General features: G+C 39.7%; 1 protein-coding gene across 2 annotated transcripts in view; it reads right to left on the reverse strand.

Annotated features, from left to right (window-relative positions):
• Positions 1-22,621, reverse strand: part of LOC131070585 (kinesin-like protein KIN-14L) — a 153,291-nt gene that overhangs the window by 34,380 nt on the left and 96,290 nt on the right. For both annotated transcript variants that reach the window (XM_058006167.2, XM_058006168.2), the window contains exon 14: positions 11,532-11,603. In XM_058006167.2, coding sequence (XP_057862150.1) covers positions 11,532-11,603 — 72 coding nt within the window. The remainder of the gene's footprint in view (positions 1-11,531; positions 11,604-22,621) is intronic.

Genomic DNA, 22,621 nt, shown 5'->3' on the forward strand with positions numbered 1-22,621 from the left:
AGCGTGTAGTAGTTAGTTGACTAAGTCATATAATTGTGCTTGTTGTTCTCGATGAGTAGTTATTACTTGACAATTCCTAGCAGTGCCACGGACTCGCGAGTCCAGTGGTGCCATGAGTCGACTCGCCATGGACTCGCGAGGCGAGTCCTGGCAAGTCTTTTTTAAAGACTCGCGAGTCTAGTAACCCAAATAACACGTCAAAATTATCTAAATCTTTTTTTTTCAAATCAGTCTCATTCTCTTCATTAGAATATATACATGAAATGTTTGAGAGTGGTTTCAGATCTCTAGGAATTATAATGCAAATTCCAGGTTTTAGAAGATCTTTTAAATTTTCAGACTTAATCAAATTTCAATAATCAATAGGCTCCTATTAGCATTCTCTCGCTCTCTCTATCTCACTCACTTTATCTGCCCCGAATTTTAGACCTATCTATCTCCCTATCACTCTTCCTCTATCCCCTCTCTCTACCACTCTATATCTCAGTCTCTCCTCTCTCCCCCAAGATCTAGACCTATCATTATATGTAAATTTGTAGAAATTTAAAAACTTATGCTGCTATTATACATTTTAAAGTTTGAAACTATGAGTATGAATGATGAAATTTCAAATATTGAGTGTTTGGAGATCATATGACATGTGTAATGTTTCAATTATGGCTCTTATGCAGAGTTACCCGGGGACGCATCCCCGACCTGAAAACCCCCGTCCCCGTCCCGGGGACGTTTCGGGGACGGCCAGGGGACGTTTCCCCCCTCCCCCAAATTGCCCTGTTTTTTGAGGGGACGTCCCCGAAACGGGGGGACGGCTGCCCTGGCTATGGGGGACGTCCGTACGTCCCGGGGACGGTTGGGACGTCCCCAATCCGTCCCAGGGACGGCCAGATGTCCCCCATTCTAAGGCCCTTAAAAAATATTTAAAAAATTAAAAAAGTCGTATTTTCAATTTTTTATTTAAATTTTCTAATATAGGCCCCTTATTAATTCAAATTGTTATTAAAAATTAAAAAAATTAAAAGATAACATTAATTAAATTTTAAATTTATTAATTTATTTCATAATTTTGACAATGAAACTATATAGCAGCAGTGTAGCCTTTGGGCATTTTGACACAGATTAGAAAATCGCCAAACTCGGCAAGTCAATAGAAAAATAACACCCAATGCCTTTATTAAAGAATAAGTTTTTTTGGTCTCGCGGGGCGCTGCCCCTCGACCCCGCCCTGTATCGCGACAGGGAGCGCACAAGGGGCGCTGCCCCTTGACCCCACCTTGGGGACGCTGCCCCCAAACCCCCGTTGAAAAATATGGGGGGAAACTGCGTCGATAGAAGTAGGGAAAATTTAACCTCCGAGTCTATTGATATGCATATTGACAATGTGAATGAATTGAAATTCTGATTTATGAATGCATAATTGCATATTGTCTATTGAGTATTAACAATGTTGTATGTTCAGAATTTACATTCTAAAATGTTTTCAACTTTTCATAGTATCATACAGATGCTATATCCATGTTTTATTGTTTTCATATGAATATAATGTATGTATGCATGCTTTATCCATGTTTTCATATGAACATTTAGAATTTTGAAATTTTCCTATATATTTTAAATTTTTCCTATTTTATATCGCCGTCCCCTTTGCCGTCCCCAAATTTGGCAAAAAAATTTGCCATCCCGGAAACGCGTCCCGCCGTCTAAATGCATTAATTTCTTTATGTTTTTTTTGTAAAACTATGGTTTTTTTTTTTTGCCGAGTCTTTCGCGAGTCTTTCACGAGTCTGAGTCTGAGTCCAATTTTTTGGTTTGCAGAGTCCATGACAAGTCCGAGTTTTAAAACTTTGATCTCAACCAACCATGGACTACTATTTATGTACTCATTTTGTATGAGTTGGGGACCTGTTATCATTACTATATACACATTGCATACTGGAGTAAATGCTCTATCTTTCTGAAACTATATTGTACTTAGTTTTGCTTTGTTTTGAAATTATATGTTTTGTAAGTGATATTTCCATTTACACTATATGTTAAGTAGCATAATACTGCCCAAGTAAACATTTGGCGTCATTGACAATACGAATCCGAAAAATATACTACAACGGTATGAGGAAAGGAAACGGAGGGAGGAAGAAGAACACAACACAAGTAGACGTCATACCTCTAGTGATTATGCCCATACGACCAAACGAGGATAGAACATGTGAGGGAGAGGGATAACTAAGAAGATCTCTCCGGCTTAGAGAGCAAAGTGAACAACGATGGTAGTTGTGGAGAATCATCAAGGAATCAGAAAGTCCAACAAGAAGTTAGAGTAGAAGTGTTAGCAAAAGTCCTAATCGGAAGAGATGGAAACCATCCGGCGAGAAAGACACAACACACCGTATGAGTGAGTGGGAAGAGATTGCCAAACACCTATCACTCCTTGATGAAGCAAATAAAGACCTTGTTGACGAAGCAAGCAACGAGTCCATACAATCAATATCACATGAAGAGGATGAAAGAAACTTTGGGACCAAGTCCGCAAAGAGTTACCAATCCATACAATCTATATGGGACGAAGAGGATGAAGGAGGGAACCTTGAGAACGAGGTTGTCGAAATACTTAAAAATAATTTGCATTGCATTGAGAACCTATTCATCTCAGAAGAAACAAGAATAGGAGGAAATGAGCCAAAGACCTCGAGGAGGAGATAGTCCAAAAACGATGAGGAAGGTAACTGAAGTGCAAGGGATGTTGAAGGTGGATGTGTAGAGGGCTCACACATGGCTATGAGTGCAAGTAAAGCACTAGAACATCCAGAGCAAAACAATCCAATCAGGTCACGAGCACAGGGCACATACCAACTAAGGAGGATGGTGACTCCCTCGATGAGTCCAAATATCGACAAGTAGAAACTCCCTAAGTTCACAGGGAATGGATCAAAGGACCCTATAAGGCACTGTAAGACATGTGAAGCTATCTAGTTGGCAAGCAGTCAGCTAGATAAAGATTATTGGTTGATGGCGTTTCTCACAACGTTACATGGAATGGCCATTGACTGGTTCTCAGAACTAGAGGACACACACATGGAATCTTGGGAAGTGCTAAAGAAGGAGATAATAATGAAATTATTGCTGAAATCTATAATACCAAACAAGGGAAGCACAAGATCGTACAAGCTTCCAATCATGGGCTCAAGGACTTGCTAGGTAAGATGGAAAACCAGCCAACCGACGAATTGAAAAAAAGGTAGTTCGAGGGACTGATCCCCTCCCTACAGAAAAAAATGAAAGTAGTACCTACGTCCTCATATGTCAATGCTTACAACCAGGTGATAGACATTGAGAGTGAGAACAAAACATCCTCACTGGGAAAGAAAAAAGCAAGCAACAATGAGAGCTTGAAGGATAGCAACAGTGATAGTGAGTCGAAGACAATGCAAGCCTTGAGACTGGGATATGTTGTGCATGATGAAGGAACTGAAGGCCAAGAAAGAAAACCCTAAGGAAAACAAGAAATGTAGTGCACTAATTGTAAAGTATGTCACATAGAAACAACCTATCAAAAAGAATTGTTTTGCAACATCTATTAGGTACTAGGACATTCTATCAAGGAATGCCTATGCAACCTAAAAACAAGAAGCACGGGAGTGCTCTTTACTCAGGGGGAACAATCAACCCCACCAACCACACCACCCAAACCACCTCCCAACTCCAATGCATCACTTGGCGGATACCACAACAAGCAGAGTAATAACAAATAAAACAACAATAGTGACCCGCAAAGAAAAATATAATACAACACGAAAGGGAGGCCAATGATCCAGTGTTGAAAGTGCAAAGAATGAGGTCACTTTGCCCGAGAGTGCCAAAGCAGTCAAAATAACTCAACAATGTTATGCAAGTGGTGTGGACCCGGGAATCATGAAGCCATTGACAACCCAAAGCAGAAAGGGATGAATATGCTGGTGTGAAGGAACCGGATGAGGAAGTTATGGTGATAACCAAGTTACAAACTACTAAGGCAATATACCTAGATCCCCATGTGGAGGAGAGACTTCGAGAAGCGAAAGCCGGCATGGAATGAGCAATGGCGAATGAGAGAAGAGCCTCCAATGAAGCCGCCAGTACTCCACTATAATTGGAGTCTTAGAAGAATATAGTACAAGAGCTGCAAACAACAATACTTGTAAAGGTAATACACCACCTATAAACCAAGCGATAATTAAAAATGGCAACCACTAATATAGACAGTGACAACAAAGGCTGCCAAAACCAATGTATGTCATAAGAAGATTTGACAACAAGACCATCATGTGAAGGTAACAGGTCATTGATCCTATGTTGTTGACAGTGAGCATCGATAGGAAGTTGGCTATCATCGAGATGGAAACAATGGGGAAACAGCTGACAAATACCATTGTCGATAGAGGCTCAGTAGTTTATGTGTTGCCAAAAGAAACTTGGAAATGCCATGAAAGACCAACACTCTGGCCACCAACCTTCCACTTGATCAGTGCCAACCAACATGGCATCAAGTCGTTGAGAACACTCATGGCAAAAAAAGTAATGATTGGGACACAACAATTTTTCTTGGACTTCCTAGTCATCCCATTGCAAAAGAAGGCATACGACCCACTCCTTGGGAGGGGATGGTTGATTGCTACAAAGGTGGATAATAATTGGAAGTGGAATAGACTCTCGATCGAGAGTGAAGGGTAGAAGTACTTCAGAAATCAGGCGATGAGTGAGGAATTGCCATCCTCTAAATCAAAAGCCGAAGACGGAGAGTTAGGTATGGACGAAGGAAGGAAAGGCATGGAACCCAATGATGAAGGGGTGCCTAAGCTAGAAGACTATTCTGAAGACGAGACAAGTTTCCTAAATGGACTATTCCACTGGCAAATGGAAGACTATGAAGTCTTCCACCACAAATGCAACATGCTACAGATTGGGGAAGTCGATGAAGGTGACCAAGGTGCTAAGAGTAATAATTTCCCTTTGGAGTATGAGGAGTACAAGGAGGGAGTGGCATGGGTAGATGATAGGCCAGCCCATCACTTTGAAAGAGACAAGACAATAAAATATGAGGAGCCTAGTGTAAAAAGATAAATCTAAGCAATGAAGATAACCCAAAGGTCATCTTGGTCAATGACGATTGGGACCCCGTACTGAAGGAGCTGCATTCAAAATATTCATGGAATATAAGGACACCTTCACTTGAACATACAAGGACCTAAACGGTATACCACCAGAGCTCTACGCACACGGAATTCCCCTCGTGCCTAGTGTGCAACCAATACAAAAGAGACCTTACAGAATGAATAAGAATTATGTTGCCAAGGTATATGAGGAAATTGAGCATATAAGACAGGCATAATTTTTAAAGTGGAAACGAGCAATTGGGTGTCGTCGATTGTAATTTCCCTCAAAGCGGCAAACCAAAATAGGATATGTGTGGAATTCAGGAGCCTAGATGCAGAAATATTTAATGATCCATTCCTAATCCCATTTATTGGTACCATATTGGAAGAAGTTGTGGGCCATGAGATATGCTCATTTATGGAAGGATTCTCGAGGTACAACCAAATAAGTATTGTCGAAGAGAATAAACTCGAGACTACCTTTGTAGTAGAAGATGGAGTGTACGCATACAACAAAATGCCAATCGGTTTATGCAGCACCCCAACAACCTTCCAAAAGGTTATTTTACACATTTTTGACAAGATTTCAATAGAGAATTTCAAAGCTTTCTCGCATTACTAGTCCATATACAATAGGCAAGACATTCACCTAACAACATTCAAAGAATTCATGGAGAGGTGCTAAAGGGAAAGATTGGTGTTGAATCCAAAAAAATGTTGATTCATGGTGTCCCAAGGCAAGTTACTTGGTCACATAGTCTGCAAGGCAACATTGAAGACTAATCTAGACAAGGTAGGAGTCATCATACAATTGAGGCACCTGTGAACGTCATAGTGGTAAAATCCTTCCTTGGGGCATGTCAACTACTACAAAAGGTTCATAAAGAACTTTGCCCGGATTTCATACCCCTTAGATATGATGACAAGGAAAGGACAACCATTCACATGGGGGAATGAGCGAGACAAAGCTTTATCAAGACATGATTGGTCAGCGCACCTATCCTGTCATACCCAAACTAGAACAAGGAGTTCCATGTGCATGTAAATGCCTAAAATTATGCCATTGGGGCTACAATTGCACATGTAGGATCACAAGGGCTAGATCACCCAATGTTCTTTGCCAATCAATTACTCTTGAAGGCAAAGAGGAACTATAGTACGATTGAAATAGAGGCACTGGGATGGTGTACTCTATGCAGGAGTTCCACCATAATTTGCTAGCAACACCATTCACATTTTATGTCGACCACCAACAATCCAATCTTTCAGGGACGAGTAAGCAAATGATTGCTCTTGCTACGGAAGTTCACCTTCACAATCATTGTGCAATCAAGGAAAAGCCATGTCATTGCCAACCAAATGTCAAGAATCAAGTCGGGAGAGCCACCTGACGGTGTGAATGAGGACTTCCCAAATGCTCACTTGTTCTAGATCGCAGCATTGCCTCCGTGGTATGAAAGCATCAGGGAGTACCTATCTACCTCCACCTTCCCAAGGGAGATGTTGCTAGGCAAGAGGAAACTGGAACTCAAAAGCAAAACCTTCTAGCTCATAAATGGGTCCTAACCAAGTGCTATGGAGATGTGTCATGCCAGAAGAGATACCTAGAGTGTTGAAGGAAACACATGAAGGTCTGGTTGGAGACCATATGGGACCGAATGCTACGACAAGCAAAGTCTTACTAGTAGGGTTATGGTGGCCAATGGTACACACAGATGCCTGCAAATGGGTAGTCAAATGTGATACCCGTTAGAGAACCGACAAACCCCAGGATAGAGACTACATGTCGCTATTCCCCTCGTAGCCATAGGAACTCTCCAAGAGGTGGAGCCTAGATTTCATTGGACCATTGAAGGTCAACCAAATACATAGAGGTTGATACATCATGGTAGTCACTAAATATCTCACAAAATGGGCGAAGGAGAGGATACTACCAAACAACACAACCATCAATTCAGCAAGGTTTATATATGAGAAGATAGTGACATGGTACAACATCCCAATCCAAATCACAAATGATAGAGGGGTGCACTTTGTCAATCATGTCATCCGACAAATGACAATAGAATTCAAAACCTTTCAACCTATCTAGTCTATATTATCCAAGAGCCGATGGCCAAGCAGAGTCAAGAAACAAGGTACTCGTCTTCGTCATTTAGAAGTTGTGTGGGGTCAAGTACAAAGATTGCAAAGAAAGATTGCCAGCCATACTGTGGGCTTCCCATACGACTTAGAAGGTGACAACAAGCCATATACCATTCTAATTGATGTACGAACAAGTAGTGGTCCCCACCAACTACATGGTTACAAGCTAGAGAATTGTTGTGGAGAACAAGCTTGGCGACATTGAGAGCTTGAAGGAACAACTCTTCACCCTCAACAAGTTAGACAAGCAAAGGATAATGGCACAATGGGCCACCGAGACCATGCAATGACAACGACGTCAAACACCTCTAGAAAATGAAATTTCAGCCAGGGTAGTTGGTTTTAAAATATAATGATCATAATGAGATCAAGCTTGAGAAATTCAAAATTCGGTGGCTAAGTCCCTATAAAATCAAGGAGGTTGGTGAGAATGGTGCAATTAAGTTGGCAACCTTGGATTACACCCACACGAGACCCCATTAACGGATCGAAGCTCAATGTTTATGAGGAGAGAAAGGGACCTACCATGGAAATCAATATGTTGGGATATCCAACCAAAGGAGGATAAACTATAGGAAGGGGCGAGGCATTAGAGGAGGACCCAGTGATAACAAAAAAACAATTTGTACCAAAAGAAGACTGGACCGAAGGAGGCAACAATCTGGTTGAAGAACAACTGGTGCGGAAGCATGTGTAAGGCATTGTTGTGTCGTGCATTCACAAACATATGATGAATGGCTTCTTCTGAACATCGACATTGTGGAGATGAATGGGTGGTTATTGGAGATGAGTCGCGCCATACAAAGGTGAGCGCCGCGAATATCTGGCACACAACATAGACGAAGAAGCCAAGAAAAGGAGGAAGGAGTAGCAAGCCACACAAGATGCAAAACCTGAGAATGACCCGAAAGAAGAGATTGATCTTGATGAATATGAGAAAGAAATTGGCCCATGTTTAAAGGCTATAATAAAGACAAACGATAGGTTCATGTCTGAATAAGATGGGTACAACGAAGACATCATCAAGCATTGTCAAAAAAATAGCATAGAACCCCCACCGCTACCAACATCAAACACACTCCAATGAGTAATAACAAATCCAACAAGGCCACCAGAGGTTGATGGCGAAGAGGCAACATGATACCAACAGTATGGAGGGCGATATGTCGATGGACGTTACAAAGGTATGGGGCCTACTCTATTGTTTGATAAGATTTTTGGTTTGGAATATGCGAGTGTGTGTTATGAAAACACTTGCTATAAGAGGTAGTCATTCACCTATTGGTGGCGATATGCCTCGGAAATAAAGGTCAAACTATCCGATAGGTATAGAGGAACAAAGAGAAAGATCAATGATGAAGACAGTGGAAAGAACAAGGAGTTAAAAATAAAGAGGCAAAAATCAAAATTTTGAAAAAATTAAAAATTAAAAAAATTTAACGGAAAAAAGTCTTATAGCGCAATAAAGGTAAGAAAATTGAAATTGAAGAGGACGATATGGGCAAAAGGTATAAGAAGAATTTTTTGATTAAAAATTAAAATTAGAAAATATTATTGAGGTGCCAGAAATAAAAAGCAAAGTGGAGGTCAAATTAATAGATATTGTAAAACATGGAGGGGCAAAAAAGGAAAAATTTAAAGTGAAAAAACTATAGTGCATTAAAACATTAGAAAAAGAAATAATATCTTTATACCTTTGGCCATTTTATATATTCTCTACTCCATAGAGAACTTATAAATTTTTCAAGGCACTTTCACTAAAGGCATTTTTGTGGTACAACAAAGTCCTAGGCAGGTTCATTTTTTACCGGTAGAAGCACCTATACAACGAAACTCCTAGCAAGGCAAAGTACGTCACTTCTTGGCAATACAAACTTCTCATCGAGTCATACCATTTTTTTTCCAACTCATGCAACAGCCTTCATCCAAGCCTCAGTCCGTACGGCAACACCCTTTCCATCCCACATGACAGACTCAGTCCGTACGGCGGTTGTCATCTAATTCCATACGATGTCCTGGTCTCTATCCCATATGACACCCTTGTCATCAATTTGTCCAACATCTTCATCATCCCGTATGCACTTGCTTTCATCTCACACCATTTCTCTCCTACACCGTATGGCAGTTGTTTCTAGGTAGCAACGTACGACAGTTCTTCACCGTACAACAAGTTCCTGCTGAGCTCATAGTGCATTACTACTCTCCATCCGTACAATATAATTTTGCTTATGTTGTATGGCATACTTGGAACCATTTACCTATACGAACTTTGTATCATCATTGGCACTTCAGCAATGTATGTCACTTCTACCCTACATAGCATAGCATACGAATTCTAGAGCTGTTAATATGGTTTGGTCTTGGACTATTGGTACAGTAAAATAATTAATAGCATAGTTACAAAACTCTGTCAGTACATGAAAAATCATAAGCCAAATTAGTACTCACATCTATTACTCAACCCCTCACCTTACAAGAAAATCACCCTTCCTTGCCCAGCACTAGCATAAATCTTGGCCACAATTTTTAAAAATGTGATTTTACAATCAAAATTTTAACAGTCGTGGGTTGCTTTTTGCATACAATTTGTTTGACAGCTGCTTGTGTATGTTGAGGGTTTGTTCAACGAAATGTTACACTTGCAATAAAGGAATAGGAGGTCTGTTTTTCCTCATTCATGTCAGGCTCACAGTAAAGGAATTGTGGGTCTATCTTTGCCAAAAGGAGGAATTGTAGAACTAGAACTCTAGAATTTACATTGTCTATTCTCCAAAATAATGTCATGTCCCCTTCTCAAATATGAACAAATTATTTTATTATTTTTCCGGTTATCTAAATGAGACTATTTAGCCATTGTAATAATTGCTTTTATGTAATTGATTCTAGGTGCCTAGGGGAAAAAGTGAAATTTAGAATATGAAAATTATTGGGCCCACTTTCTGATGCCTATTTTTATGAGACTAGCACCAAGTGTAGTTTCCATTCATGACATTTGCAAATTCAAATTTTGAATTATACTCCCAAGGATGGAAACTCTTGTGCGATGTACTTTCCGGAGGACAGAAATCCTTGAAGGAATAAGCATTTTAAGGATGAGGCCCCTCCATTTACCGGACCAACTTAGAAAGCTGCTGATTGTGATTTTTATGTGTAAACAACAGCAGGATTTGGGGCATGATTTAAGATTTTTATTTTCTGCATTAACTTTCAGCTTGTGTGGTGAACTTACTTTAGAGCACAATTAGGGTTGGCAAATACTTTTTTGTTATTAAAATAGATTTTGTGTTTTAAAATTGTTGTTTTCCATGTGCACCATGGTCCTCCCAAGAACAGTCTAGGTTAACCCAAGGTTTCTGAGGCAAACCCCAGCCCAACCCAACACCAAACTAGGATCAGAACCGAACTAGCTGAGTACAGTAGGGCCATGGACAATGCTGTAGAAAGCAGTTACATGAGATATGGAAAGAAAGAAATAATTGTCTTGAATGCGTCAATAATTCATCTTGCATCCCTCTTGCCATTTGGAGTTGCTCCATTTGATGTTATAATTAAAAAAGAATCCAGTTCATGTTGCTTGCTTCTCATATTATTTTTTTCTTAGTTACTAGAGCAAATATTTATCCATATCTTATAAAAGTTTGCCAAATAATGAGTACGCCATAAAGATTAATTAATATGGGTTTTTACACTGTGTATGCATATTACTTGCCCAATTATACATGAGGTATACCAAATATCAACTACTTGCACATGGTTGAATGTTTACAGATAACTAATTTATTTATACTACCAAGCATGGTATTCATTCATGGAAAAGAAGTGTTTCAATTTGTGAAGCATTCTCATGATTGTTAAGAACACCTCCCTAAATACAATAGGGAAATAATCATGTTCATGTGGAGACAGTTTTCTCTATAGAGTAGATACAATGGTGTTGATGAGTAAGAAATAGCAAATTTCAACCTCTATAGAAATTAAATCATCTTCCATTAATATGTACACTGTCAAACCTCGTCAGACTTATTGGCTATCAAGTACGAAACAATATGTGATGACAAAATATAGAGGTTTTACCAAACAAACTTCTGGTAAAAAAATCATTTTTTGAATGCTTAACAGAAAGTGAAGCAAAAAATGTATGCAGACAAATAGAAAAGCAAAATTTAATTATGGAACAATTTGTCAGTAATTATATTTTAGAATGTTTCACACTACTGAGATTTATTTAACAAAAAGGACAAATGGAAGATAAAATGAAACCTTCGGTGAGCCTCCCGATCCACTTCTCTCAGTAAGTCGCTCAAAAAGCTTTTCGTTTTCCTCATGCAAGCGCTACACCAATGGAAACCATAAACATAAATCAATACAAAAAGGATGTATGACTGTCAAGCTGATGTTATGTTATAGCATGCCATTTGAAAACTGATAATTTATTATTAACAAAAAAAATTATGTGCATACTTAATAAGTTAATAGAACCTAAATAAAAAGATTATAAAATGTGGAAAGCAAAAATTTAGTTGATGAATTTCTTTGTATTATGGTACTAACATATACATTGTGGTTTATATATGTTACGCAGAGGAGTACTTAAGTCCTTCCCAAGTTTAATTTTAAAGAAATCAATACAAAATTGCTGTGTATAAATCTTCAAAAACCATAGATATATATCCCTTTTAAACAAAAATGGCATCATACATTGTTTCATCACCATAACTAGATTCCTTCCCTGTAACCATAACTGATACCCTAGAACATGTCTGATATTCTTATGTGAAAAAGAATCTGCACTAAATCAGGTAGTCCTATTAAGAAAAATATCTGCAGAACAGAGGAAAATGAACCTCATTGAGCATCAAGAATAAATTGCCCTTCCCATGAGCAACTAACAAAGATATTAAATTTCTTGTAGAATTCGCAAATTTGCACATCCGATTTCAGTATCTTCTAAGCTAATATACACGACAGCATAGTGTGCACTAAGATTTTCTCCTGATTATATAATTCACTTATGTCCAATCATAGTGCTGGATGCCTAAAAGGCAGAGAGCAAATAGTTTTCAGTTTTACCTGTTGTATCCGTATAAAACTCAACTTCCATACAGCTTCTGGTCCATTTTGTCATCATCAATCATCATTTGTTTGTTGCTCATTGCAGTTGTAGTATTTTCTGATCAGGTTGTAAGGGCATCTTGCCATATTCTTGCTTTCCAGCTAACTCTTGCAGGATGTTCAAAGTTGCAGTCATCCAAAGATGAAATAAAAACAACATTCAAGATTGATGATGGATGTGGTGAAGGAAGTGGCGTGGAAATGACTAAGGTATGGAGCTTTGAAAGGAAACACCAACAGTCCATGACATTCTCTCTTCAAATCTCCAAGACTCCAACAATGTGATCAAAGATGGCAAGGATGTAGGCCAATTCTGTCAAGGATGTAAGGGTGCACCTTTTAATTTGCTTTGCCAATGGCTTTTTCCAGTCAAATTGTTTAAAATGTGGCAAAAACTTAGCAGATTCAGGCAAGAGAACAAAGGAAATGAAGAAGCTGTTTTGAGTGCCCTTTTTGATTGGTTTTACCATCCCAAATCTCAGCTATACTAGCTACCAATTCAAAAAATATTTGTCTAACAATCAGCAATAAAGGTAATTTGTTATCAGTAGCTGATATTCTGCTTTTTATTTGGTAGTTGAACTAGCTGTTGTTAACATTTCTGCTAATCATCATCACTATTTTTAGAAAAAAAATAGTATTTTGCATTGTAAATTTTTATGCAGTTTACTGCCAAAAATATTACAAAATATGACACTGATTTAAATATTGTAAGTCTGGATGGCTATTGCTGCCATGACATTAAAAGTCACTTTCATCTCCAGCATCATATTTCAAATGATAATCTGTGCAGTTCTTCACCAGATTCAATACATGTATTTAATTTGAAAGGTTTGCCCCCATGGTGTATTACATCATTTCCAAATTTTTGTATCAATCTGCTATAATAAGTTGTGCAACCTGCCCCAAACAGGCATTTTTTTTGTAAAAATCAGTTGAACCCCTTGTACTGTGTGCTCTCACTTTAACTACATCAAGATCATAGCGATCAAAAGATGTTAAAGTTGCATGCATTGTCCATTGTGAATTTCCAAAAAGCACAAAATTTCCACTTCAGGATATTCAACACTAAAACAATATGGTGCACATTTTATTATGTATTTGTCATCTAAAAACTCCTCCAAGTGCACATTCCTAGTGGCTTTGCCACTCATTTTCTCTACCTAAAAATCCCAGTTGGCTAAAATATGTTAAATATCTACCTAAAGTTAAGTGTTAAGGAAGATTTTAGCAAAAGGTGGCACCTTCCTACTCAGTCAGTCTGAAAGTAAAAATCAAGGATAAAGCGATCAAAAGAGAATAATTTCTATGCCTACATGAAGGCAGCTATTCACTGTTCAAATTCACAAAGTAATTCATCACTGCTGTTCACAGAAGAAACAAAGGCTTTCATTCTTATGAATGCAGGTCTTTGAAAAAAGTTTTCAAGTAAAACAATATTAATGCAGGGTTTCAAAGTGACAAATTCAGCCATCTAAAGCAGAAATAACAGTAATTCTACACCTGTTATTTGTCTGAAATTTCTGCATACTTGATTGCTCGTCTCCAACATGAAAGCTAGGGGTTTGGGATCCCCCTGGGCCCTATTCAAGAGTTTCCATTGCACATTTCAATCTTATCAAAGCCCTAAGAATCTTTCTCCGCCTTGAGAGTGGATTCATCATGGTTAAGATCTTACTGTTCTTCAGAAGATCCAAAGATTCAGCAGTCACAAAGTAAAGATTTGTTTTAGAATCGTGAAAGCCACTTATGTGCAAGTTGCTATTTTTAGCAGCAGCTGCAAGTACTGGATATTCTCCACATTTTATTTCCAAGCCATGGATATGAGCCAATTTTTAACGTTTTGTCTTTTAGTGATTGTTTTAGGATTAATTTGCTTTAAAGTGCTTTCTTTCCCTTTTCCTACAGCTGTAGATAGGTTTACTTTAAAGCTGTTATTTTTGGAATATTTTATTATGATTCTTAAATCCTATAAACTCTTTATTGTGACCTATACATAAGTGCTTTGAGCACATAAATTGGATATGATAGTTGAATATGGACTATGTGGCAGAGATCATCATCCAAATTGAAGTTACTGTAACTGTGACTGTAATTTCTCCAAGTAAACTGAAAGTATATTGTATTGAGTCAAACTTTGTATTGACAACATCTGTCTACTCTAAATTGTAGCTTGAATGCATTTTAACCATTTACTTATTGAAATCATGTGTCGTTATCCCTTAATATCTTGTTGCAATAGGATATCGTTCTTTTCTTTAGCCAGAAGAAACTATTTGTGTGTTTGTGCTTAATAGTTTATTCTCCTTAGTAACAAAAAATCTTTCTGCAAGGTTTGATTACTAACAATTTGGCACATGCATTCAGAGCCAAAATATGTGCATTTAGTAATTTTCACTTATGCAAACACCCTTGCCCCAAAAAGGGAAATAATATATAGTGTGTCTTCCATCTATAGTATAGACCTCAGGGAGCTTCCACTCTAAGAAGAACGGTTATACTGTACATGTTGTTTTGCTTTGTGTTGTCTCTCAAGAGACAAATTGAAATACTAACATTACAAGATAAACCCAGAAGTTCAATTCCATTTAAATTTGTGCCATGCCATGAAAATCAAATACTACTATAATAATTATATCATTCAAAAAAGCAATAAATACCAGTCTCTACAAAGTGTAGCCTAACATTATGACGTAAAGACTCTCTGCTGATACAACGCATAATTCACAATATAATGAAAAATTACAAATACTTGCCAAATTTATTGATAACAGAATTTGTAAAATTATATCTGCAACAAAATACATAAATGGCCTTCATGGTCTCTCATTATTCATCCCTCTTCTCTCCATTTACTTCCCCAACTCTATGCAGCTTCCTCTTCCTTCAAAACTGCATCTTCTCTACCTTTTTCCTTATTCTCCGTGCAGCTGTATATATTTTAATTGCAGCCCCAGTATCTTTGAATTTCTGTTTTTTGCAAAGCTCAAAATCAGCACCTCTTTCTCTTCACCTCCCACTCCCTTACCTTCCGTTCTTTCTTTCCTACATAGCATCTTTTGTACCTTTTTATTTGCTGACTTTTGTCTCTTCCATGAAAATGTAATGTAGCCCTACTATCCTTAATTAAATTTTCTGTTTACGGTCAATGAAGTGGCAGATGTCTCTGAAAATTATCATGATCAAACACCTTTTCACACTCTCAAACAATTTATTTTTGCCTATTTTCCAATTCGAATGCCCCCAAATTCTTTATGCAATGGAAAGATGAAGCATAAAGAAATAAAAATCAATTATTTAATTGCCACAAACTTTATATTACATTGCTAAAATAATTCAATCAAATTGGTGTCTTAGAAAGTTAGAAGTGCATGAACGGATGCTGGAAAGTGACTTTCGATGTAACTTTCACTCGGAAGCTCTATTTCATCTGAGAACTGGTGAAGCGTGGAATGACCTCTTAAAGTCCCCAACAAAACCATTTCATTCCAGCTTTTAAAAAACCTTTAAAAAATAATATTTATCATAAATTGTCTAGAAAAACAAAGAATTTTAAATTCTCCCAACTGGTGAAGAATCCAACCATGAAAATTTGCCACATTAAGCAAAATCCACAAATATCCTTGTAAAAGGATTTTGCATCAGCTCTCATAGACTTTTAAAGACAACTGTTTCCACAAAACTACTTGTGGAGCATTAAAACTGTGTTCGATAAAAACTCCATTTTTCCAATGTTGATAAAATCAAAAGTTCTCTAATTTTGAGAGATGCCAAAATAACCAAAATTGAGATAGAATAAACCAGCATTTTTTTGGTTGATGCAAGATCGCCTGTGGACCCAGATGCTCCTACATCACATTTTTTTTTAATAGTCAAACATTAAATGATATCTAAGGTTGCCAATAAGGGTACGGGTGTGGGTACATGAACTAGAACCCAAAACAGTGGTATGGCAATTTTTGTACGGAAATATATATATATAATGTTCAAAAATCTAAATTATAAGAACAGTGATACTAAATTGCCAAAAAAATAGAACATTTAAATCCTCATATTCATAATTTGCAAAAATGAAAATACTCAAATCTCAAAATGTCATTAGACAATGAGAATTTAAATTAAAATAGATATTTAATATTCATATCCTTCTCCATCAGAAGCATCAAGGTCAACAGCAACATTTGGTTCAATTTCATTTGAACCACAATCAATTGGATTGCCACTCCCACTAGCTGGTTCAATGTCATTTTGCAAACATTTGACAAAATGCCAAATCATTATCAATACAAGGAAAGTGATTTCACAAAACATTAACAAACAGCTGCTACATATGAATAATGTAAATCAACCAAAATAAATCTCATTAAAGCTGATATAAAGTTTACTAATCCCATGTACACTCACAAATGTAATTGAAATGATATTTAATTGCTTGCTTGCTGGCATATTCTGATATAAAATTATCTTACAAAGTTATGATACAGCTAATGCTGAATAGATAAAGGAAATAGCATACCCAAAATGATGGAGAGTGAAATTTAGGCTATAATGTATCAATCTACACTTGGGTATGGCACCAGGTATTACTTAGATTCTCAGGTTTGCTGTGGGTCCTTTACAGAAATACCCACAGCAAACTCAAGTGCCCAGATAGTACCTTCGGCATAGTCAAAGCCGTACTCAGACTGTACATGTACCCATGTCATAACCATACCAAGAGTCAATGATACCCATTGGATTTCCTCCTTTTCTCCGGTTTAGAGACACTTGCATTATACATGGATAACTGAAATGGTTTTGTGACTGGGACCTATTGTCATTTTATAACACCCTTGGTCCATCAGCGAGAACCGATCAGAGATATGTTCCATGGACCAGCGCGGCCCCAGTTGATCAAGGAGAGAAGAATGATGAAGTGTGAAGTGTTGCCTTGTCCGAAGGAAGTTCCTCCCTTGGCCTTTTCTTTTTTCCCGGAACTCCGGAATCCCGAGGTTCCGAAGTTATTTGCCTTAGCCGCTTTCTTTCCTTCTCCGGAACCCCGAGTTTCCGGAGTTCCCTTCCTTCCCTTAGCTTTTCTCCAGTTCTCCGGAACTCCGGAACCCTGAGGTTTCGAAGTTCTTTCCTAACTTAGCCCCTCCTCTCTTTAGCCTTTCTCTCTTTTTGCCTGGAGCTCCGAAACCCCGAGGTTCCGAAGTTCCTTGTCTCTTTTCTCCTTCCCTCTTCAAAACTCCGAAACCCCGAGGTTCTGAAGTTCCTAGCCTTCCTTTCCTTCGCCTCTTCTCTTAAGTTTCTCCTTTGCCCGGAACTCTAGAACCCCGAGGTTTCGAAGTTCCTTTGCACAGTTCCCCGAAACTCCGGAACCCTGAGGTTCCGAAGTTCCCTCCTCCGCCTTCTTCCTTCTTCTCCCCGGAACTCCAGAACCCTGAGGTTCCGAGATTCCTTCCCCTTTTGCCTTCTCTCCCTAGTTCCTCCGGAACTCTGGAGCCCCGAGGTTCCGAAGTTCCTTTCCTTCTCTTCCTCTCTCTATCCCGGAACCCCGTGGTTCTGAAGTTCCTTGCTCCTTCCCCTGTCTCCCTTACTTCGGGAGTCCGAGCTTCCGAAGTCTTCGGGCTTCCTTCCGACTGGCGACACTTCCGGATGGCGTGATCGACACTCAAGGCTTTTAATGCTCCGACAGCTTGGTGACTTGTGCACTTTCTTTTATGCAGCCACAAGGGTGCATTAACTGTTTTTGGCAGGATTTCCATCAGGGAGGTACGGGGCCATGCTTGGTGACTCATGTCATGTCTGACTTTGGAAGGTTAGTCAGTCCACCTTCCTCAGAGTTGCCTTTGGTGGTATGGCTAGGTTGCTTGCATGTACAAGCCAAGTGCATGCACTTCCCTGCACTCTTAGACTGACATGCATGGTTCATGATCACCATTGTAGCCCATTTTTCTATATAAGGTTGTTAAGCCTCATTGTAAAGGGTCTCTCCCTCCTACCTTGAGCTTTCCTATGCTCTTTCGATTCTCTTGAAGACTTGTAGTTATTTTTTTTGCATTTCTGCAACTATAAGATTGGCTTTCAGCCTTATGATTAATTTAAAAATCACCATTCTTGCCTCCTAACCTATGTATGTTGTGTATGTTTTTCTTACCTTCATCATAGGTGTATGTTTTGTGGCTTTTCTCTCTATATATGCTGTGTTAACTTGTTATCTGAGTGTGACTTGTGGGAATCCTTCTCCCCTCTTGACACTTAGCAAATTCTAACCTCCATATATGCGTTTGGGTCACTTATGCAATTGAAATTGTGCATCTCTTGGGTTTTTTAGTTGGTTCCTTGTGCCATTTTGATAGGGAGAGAAACAATCTCTTCTTTGTGCATCACCTCCTTTATTTCAAGCAATTCTCTCTTCCCTTTACCTCTGCAAATTGTTAGGAAGGCTTAGAAATTAGTTTTAAAGTGTTGAGTTGGTTCAACACCTGCACCAAGAGTGAGAAGGAAGTCGGCCGTCTTCGGAGATTCAACCCCCTTGCGCAAGGTCCCACATTTCGGGGTTGTTTCCATGTTTCACAAGGTTGCTGAGTTGATAGCCCAGCAAGGGTGGAAGCTTTTGTGGTAACAGTTTTTGGCACGCCCGGTGGGACTTAGTTCGACATACATGCTAAGGATTTAGTGCTAATTCTTAGTGTTTTAGCCTCTGGAGGCAATCATCTCTCAAGCACTTGGCAACTCTGCTCAAGGACCAGTTTGTGTTCACACAAAGTTCATAACTCTAGGACCTCGGGACCCCCAGGTTTCCAAGTCATCGTAGCTCTGCTTACCCTGGAAGTCTGGAACCCCTAGGTTTCGAGGTCAGTAAAACCACTTCACTCTGTAAGTCCGGAACCCCTAGATTCTGAGGTGCTTAGGACCGGACACTCGGATCCCCCGGGTTCCGATCTCTCGAACTACCTCACTCTGGACCTCCAAACTCCTAAGGTGTCGAAATGGTCATACTCTGCAACTTCGGACCTCTGAACTTCCGAGGTCGGTTGCAGATTTCATGCCCAGAATTCATACAAGGGCATCTTCTAGAGGCAGTTTCCAATTTGTAGAGCTTCCATCTACAGGCTCTAGAAGGAGCAAAGGCAGACCTTCATTGTCACCAGTCAGGGGTGTCGAGGTTGTAAACACTCCATCTCCCAGGTCTCATTCTACTCCTCCATTTACAAGACCATTACTATGAAGGGCTCCCACCACTCATATCAATAGACCATTCTTCCGCATGGCTAGAAATCAGGTTTTCATTACCTTCAATGGAGGGAGTCCCCTTATTTTGACTCAATGGAATGACATACCAATGGCTGTGTTGAAGAGTATACCATACTTCACTAGTGAAACAGCTATTACCCCCATTGAGCACATTCAATACATTGCAAACATCTGCTCCATCCATAATATCACTCAAGATGATGTTGTTGTCAGACTCTTAGCCACATTTTTGAAAGGCAAAGCCTTGCAATGGTATAGAGGGTTGTCGTCTAGTTCCATTCACAATTGGAAACGAATTGGGGGAGAGGTTGTGCAACCATTTTGAAAACAAAAGTGATCACCTATCACTTGTGGAGCAGTTGACTACAATCAAGAGGGCACCCCACGAGTTCATGGGAGACTTCAACTTCAGATTCCATAAGACATGGAATAGGATTCCTGCTTTAGTGAAGCCATCTCCAAATCATGCATTCTTGTATTATCTCAGAGCTCTCAACAGTGATATAGCTATTATGATCCAATCAATGGGTGGAGCCTCTCTACCGGGTGCATATGACATAGCCATAAGAGCATAAAATTGTTTGATTCAGGCTGGAAAGATAGCTCCAAGGCCTCCAATGCCTCTCTTCCCAGAAGCTCCTACTCAACAACCCACCTTGGCTCCTATCCCCATGGCTCCCGCAGGACAATCATCCACGCCCTCTACATCCTCCAATGAGCTCCATGAGGTCAAGACTCTATTGCAAAACTTTGGCAATGAATTGGTGGCACTGAAGAGGCAGCAAACTCAGTATAGCAGACCTTATTAGTCACAAGGTCAAAATTATCAGCAAAACAGGCCACCCTTCCAAGCGCAAAACCAATGGAGCAATGCCAAGCCTTTGAATAGTATGAACCCCACAACCGCAAGCAACTCAAAGGCGATAGTTCCAATGCAAAATAACCTCGCCCAAGAGCAAGATTGGTGTCAACCATGTAATCAGCCACACAACCAAGGTGTATGCCAAAATGGAGGGTTTGTCCAAACTTTAGTAGCGCAACATGAGCCGACAACTTCGGGCCAGCAATATGACCCAAATCAGCCTAGTGTTGGCTCCCAAGCTCACCTACGAGGGGATTCTACCTTTGTCAATTGGAAGGAGGCGGAATTTTGTGGTTCTAACCAAACAAATGGTGAGTCCATGCTGCAGTATGCGAGGTCAAAGAAGAGAGCCATGGAGGCTACCTCACCTTCAACATCAGCCCAAGCTCCAACACCCAATGTAGCCGCCCATGATACAAACCAGAGTACCATGCAAGGGAACAAGAGGCAGGAGGAGGCCCAAGTCGTCCAAAGAGCAAAGGCAAATCTTGTAACCTCAAAGGGGCCTCTAAAGTCAACTAGTGTTCCTTTCAACATAGTTGATCAGATGAAGAAGGCCAACCTCAACGTCACTATCTGGGAGGCCCTTTCAATCCCATCTCAAAGGGATTTGCTTAAGGAGGCACTGAAGGATGTCAATCAATCAAGTGATGAGGCAGCAGTCAGAGAAAGGGCAGTCTCCACCAGTTTGGTGCAACCCAAGGAGGAGGAAGATTCAAGCAAGATCAGCAAGCCTCACCTTTCTATCTCTCCTTAATCATAGGAGATAATTTGGTTCACAACTGCATGATAGATTCAGGAGCTAGTAGCTCAATCATGCCTAAGAAGATAGTTGGTCTTCTTGGCATAGAATATGAACCCGTGACCAAAGGGGTAGTCCAATTAGATGGCACTTCTATTAAGACAGTAGGGGTGGTAAAAAATTTGAAGTTAACCTTGCATGCATGCCCTGGTTGCACTGTCTTGCAAGACATATCAATCATAGACCTTCCTGCCTTCTTTGCCATCTGCTTGTCTAGAGACTTCACAGCTAAGATAGGTGGGTGCTTGTCTTCTGACTGGTCCCATATGCTATTTCGAACAAGGTATGGTACCAAGGTCACCATGAGGGCAAATCCCATTGCCCAAAACCACATTGAGCCCTACACCCCTAGCCCTATAAACATGAATTGCACTTTGCATGAAGAAGGGGAGGAGTGTGTTGTCTGTGAGCCTGCTAATCTCTTGCAAGAGGTTCCTGATTGCCTGTTGGACGAATGGGCCAATGATTTTCAGTTTGATCCATTACCTGAGACTAAAGAGACTGGACTTGGCACCTATTGTATCCATGAAGAGGATGCTCCTATTCCTAACCTCATCAAAACACAAGGAGATTCAGAGGGGTTATGGAACATGTTTTTTGATGGTTCAAGAAACAAGAATGGTGCAGGTGTCGGGGTGATACTTGTTTCTCCTAAGCAAGAGAAATATTTCTTCTCTTTTAGGCTTCAATTTGGTTGCACTAACAATGTCACTGAGTATGAAGCCTTGATCCAAGTTCTCCAACTTGCACAAAGCAGAAAGATCAAATCTTTGCAAGTATTTGGAGATAGTGAGTTGGTTGTTAACCACATCCGAGCCCAAAGTATAGCAAAGAACAACCTACTCAAATCATACAAACACAGGGATTGGGAATTGATTGAAGGATTCGAGGCCTTCAATATCCAAAGCATTCCTAGAGGTCAGAACAAGCATGTTGATAGGCTTGCCGCGGTTGGTGCTCAGTTCGACATACCAATGCATGTTGCAAGTGAGAAGGAGCAACACATCAGGCTTGTTGTGGGGCCTGCTGTCCCAAACAACCAAGCGAATTGGCAAGTGTTTGAAAGCGATCCGCAAATCGTCAACTTCTTGCAAAATGAAGCAGAGTTTTCTGCCAAAAATCAGTCTAGGGTACAAGACCAGTATGGAGATCAAATCATGCAGCTCAACTCCAACAAGTTGGCTAAAGGTCTAGTTACCTTGGAAGGCACTTTCAACTCGAATGATCAGTTGAAGAAGAATATGAACTTGGCTGCAACGAGGGGTGATTACAAGCCAGTTGTTGTTGTTGAGGGTAGGTCCTTGAACTTGGGCAAGGCGTGTTCTTCAACCGAGC

This window comes from Cryptomeria japonica, chromosome 8, assembly GCF_030272615.1.
Source record: "Cryptomeria japonica chromosome 8, Sugi_1.0, whole genome shotgun sequence".
Taxonomy (NCBI): domain Eukaryota; kingdom Viridiplantae; phylum Streptophyta; class Pinopsida; order Cupressales; family Cupressaceae; genus Cryptomeria; species Cryptomeria japonica.